This window comes from Danio aesculapii, chromosome 22 (genome assembly GCF_903798145.1).
Source record: "Danio aesculapii chromosome 22, fDanAes4.1, whole genome shotgun sequence".
In the NCBI taxonomy this organism is placed as follows: Eukaryota; Metazoa; Chordata; class Actinopteri; order Cypriniformes; family Danionidae; genus Danio; species Danio aesculapii.
This window is the reverse complement of record NC_079456.1, coordinates 27,049,440-27,053,553: the sequence shown is the minus strand read 5'-3', so window position 1 is coordinate 27,053,553 and position 4,114 is coordinate 27,049,440. Positions and strand designations below refer to the sequence as shown.

Sequence of the window (4,114 nt, the reverse complement as noted above, 5' to 3'; positions counted from 1 at the left end):
ATAAATTATGAAACTGGTTGCATTTATAAACATACTTACCAGGTAATATAAGAAGATTTAGTAAAGAATTGTACTCATGCTGGAACATTTACATACAACAAATGATATAAATTTATATTCAGAGCAGCATTAAAGTAAAAATAAATCCATTATTGAGGAAAAAAAACTAATAAGTGAAAAGGTTGCAAACATATGCTTGTCTTGATAAACAATAGCTTATACCTATTCTTAATAACTTAAAGAATCATTTTCAAACTCAGAAAGCAGTTCATTATTAAAAGAGAAACATTTAGACACATGCCCAATACCAATAATAGTCTTAAATCAGATCGTGCAATGTTAATATTTTTATTTGTACATTTTCCAGAGAAGTCTCCCATTCATTCAAAGGTAAACCGGAACTAAAAATACACTGCGTTGTCGATAGGGGGAAGTGAAGCGACGTCATTGTGAAAAGGGTCTAATGTGCAGCTACTCCGGTTGTGCAGGATGATACTATTGGTCAATGGACGGGACACTTTCATTTCAAGGGGGAACTTTCTCTCCGATAGAAAAAAGTGACTTATTTTCAAATGCCGAAATACAGATCAGTTGTAGCAAAACAATCCTTTACAGTTCATGAAATACACCACGGTTGTCTGTGAAAAGGGCAATAATATATGATCTGACAACGTGCTTACTTCATACATTGTGAGCATAATTAGACAGTTTGTGCTGTCCGTATCTGTACTTTTTCTGTGAACAGCTATGCAAAAAAATCAGCTCTGAGAAAAAATCTGATTTGAGCACTAAGCCTCGCAGTGTGAACGCAGCCTACAGTCCTGTTGTGTCGTTGATAAACCTGTTGTGCTTTATTGTGTGAGAACATGCCGTTTACTGTAAAACACACACACACACACACACACACTCACACACACACACACACTCTCTCTCTCTCACAAGTTGGCTGAATTTGCACGCTGTAGATTGCTCAAGCAAAAGCCTCTAACAATTTGATGTTCATTAACTTTCTTTCTTTCTTGATTTAATGACGGATCTGTACATACTGTACCGGGACGTGCAACTTCAAGGGTTCACGTACATTCAAAAATAAAAAAATGATAATCATCTATATCTTATGCTCCAGTCCCGTATCTCTAAGGAAGTTTAAAATAGCCTTGCTAATTTCCCAATTTTTCCCAACTGCCCCAATAATCCTTTCAGGCTCCATTCTTGTTCTAATTTATACATTATTTCCTTCAAGATTTTCCTTTCTGACTTATATTTATTACATTTCATAAGGACGTGCTCTACATTTTCTGTTATATCGTCACATTTATCTGATAAACTTTTCTCCATTAAAGCAGGAGTGAAATTTAAACTACTATGTCCTAATCTTAGTCTAGTCATTAGCACTTCCTCTTTTCTGCATTTGCCTTTATAAAGGCAATATTATTATAATTATTTTTATTATATTATTATTGATTGATAATGTTTATTAACTTCCCTTCAGAACTGTTATGCGCTGGTCACTCATCCTCGTGTGTTCCTTTGTGGGACTGCAGATTGGTGTGGCACACAGGTGTCGCTCATTACCACTCACACCAGCGGCCTATAAATTTGAATCAGTAAAGGCTGCATGGAATGTTGAGGACGACAGCAGAATCATGTTTTCGCTCAGTTTATTTCTCACCTGTGAGTTTCTTACTGAATTGAGAAAGCAGATGTGCAGTGAAATTCGATTTTAGATATATTGTTTTCATGTGAAATTTTTTTTCTTTGTATCAGGTTTTGTGCTACTAATAATGTGAATAGAAATGCACAAGTGTCTTAATCAGTTCTGTCTTGTTTATTTCAGTAATTCTTCTGAACTCCAGCCTGCTGATATCAGCAAACGGTGGCCATGGTCATGGTGGTCATGATGATGATGATGATGATTACTGCAGGAGGACTTCTAGTGAGTGTTTTATGTCCCAAAAAAAAATCTCTCCCCCCAAACAACTGCTCTGGTTTAGTGATGTTTGACATTACAGATTTAAGTAGATGAAATTTGTCCACTTAAGTTACTGAAGCTGGACTGTCCTTTTTTTACAGGAATCGTAACTGCGTGTGAGGGACTTGATCTGGTGTTGTCTTGTCCAAGTAAGCTGTAAAAGTGTCCCAATATATTAAAGCATGCGAGTTGAAAATTGTGGTTTTGATTTAGTGTGTGTGTGGGTTTTTTTTATTATCTTTTTCCCTCTGTAGGATTTCGTAAGATCCACATACTTGCTGCAAACTATGGACGTACAGATAGAAGAACCTGCGCTGACCATCGTCCATGGGGTCAAATCCGAAACACCAACTGCATTTCACGCAACTCTCTGTACATTGTGTCCAGAAGGTATAGTGTGTTTTTTTTTTTTTTTTTATTATTTGATGGGCATAAACTTTTGTATGGTGTTTTAGAAGCATTACACACAACTAATACAAACTGGCATGTCCAATTTAATCAAATGGGTTTCATTAATTGTCTGTGTAGCTGTGATGGACATCGGAGCTGCACCATATCAGCCACCAACAGTGTATTCTCTGATCCATGTGTCGGCACATACAAGTTCCTGAGAGTCAAATACTGCTGCAAGCGTAAGTTATTGTGCAGAGCAGCAAATTTATTTGAGATGAGTTAACTCCCATTAAGCCCCAGTTTAAATTTTGCAGGTCGTAGGGGCTGATCTTGTGGATTTGACCTGTCAACATCTCATTGGGAACACAAAGAAGGGGGGGTTCTGAAGCCTTCCCTCAGGAAGATTAACCTTCTCACTAACTGTGGTTAAACCATGATGGCTATGGATGTGCTGTAGTGTAACTGTAGCATTTAAATGGTTAACCAAAATCTGATTTGTTCCATAAATACATAACTTTCCCTTTTGAGTATGGTTCACAACTGGCAATTTTATCCTTTGTGCTGTTTGCATTAAATTCATTTTGACATGAAAATGTTGGTTCTGTTGATCTCCTGTTTTATTTAGTTAAAATTAAGTTTTATTGTCAAGGGTCTTAAGAAACCTGTTTGTATAAATGGCATGCATTAAGACTTTGGTTAAAATATGGCCAGACTTGTTCAAGCTGGCAAAAGTTACTTTAATCCTGAAAAACCTTTTCAAAAACTGAAAGATGAGCTACTGCAAATGAAACTCATTGGTGCCAGTTCTGTTTGTTAATCAACTGAAGTGAATTTTTCCATGAGTTAACCAAATATGAACCAAAGAATAATGGAAATGTTGCTAGGATTTTAAACCTATTAAATCTTTAGGCACAAGCTAGTATCTCTTTCACACGCACACACACACACACACTCACTTTATTAAATATATATTTTTTCAGGGTTTACAAATGCTATTGTGAGCATTAATTAAATGCTGCCTATTTTAAAGCTCCATCAGTCAGGACACTGATAATATGAAATCTGTCAATAGTATAAATGTGCAGGTACAACTTAATTTTCTGTCCTTTAATCTTTTGGTGTTTCAACTATTAAACTCATTACTGCTCCCACTTACTAGCTCATAAGTGATGATGACCCCACCTCATCACTATGTTGAGGCTAAATGGCTGATTTTCAGGAAGCAAAGATTCAATTGTATAATACAAATATAATAAAAAAAAAACATTGTGTAAAGCATGTTGAATTAAACAATGTTTCATTTCACCATATTTGTATTGTACACTTGAATCAGTACTGGGCACTACATTGTTACTTGCTGGAGGTTAAAGAATACCCTTTTCTGCCTTACAAGATGACACCCTACCTGCAGCCTGACCCAGGAAACCTCAGTGACCCAAGCAGACCAAAGAGATGGAAGAGCGCTAAGAAATATAATTTGTCAAAAAAAATGTTTAATTAAATAGTTTGGACTGAAGCACTGTTCATTTCTTTATTTCCTGAAATAAAATGAATGATTTGATTTTTACATTGCTTTATACACACACTCACACACCTTTCAACATGTAACATATTTTTTCCTTCACGTTTCTTACCTTAAGATGATGCTCGTGTGACTTTATTTGTCTTTGAAGATGGACCTTATACAGCTACTTTAGAATTAAAATAAATAAAAGATTGTTTTGTGATACGATAGTGAAATTCAAATAT

General features: G+C 35.6%; 1 protein-coding gene across 1 annotated transcript; it reads left to right on the top strand.

The window, feature by feature from the left end:
• The first annotated feature begins 1,635 nt into the window (after window positions 1-1,635).
• LOC130215981 (L-rhamnose-binding lectin ELEL-1-like) lies at window positions 1,636-2,914 on the top strand. Its single transcript, XM_056447855.1, has 6 exons — window positions 1,636-1,674; window positions 1,838-1,936; window positions 2,074-2,121; window positions 2,227-2,362; window positions 2,501-2,604; window positions 2,680-2,914. Exons 1-6 carry the CDS (start codon window positions 1,647-1,649, stop codon window positions 2,691-2,693), a joined length of 429 nt encoding a protein of 142 aa, XP_056303830.1. The 5' UTR covers window positions 1,636-1,646; the 3' UTR covers window positions 2,694-2,914.
• Window positions 2,915-4,114: the final 1,200 nt, after the last annotated feature.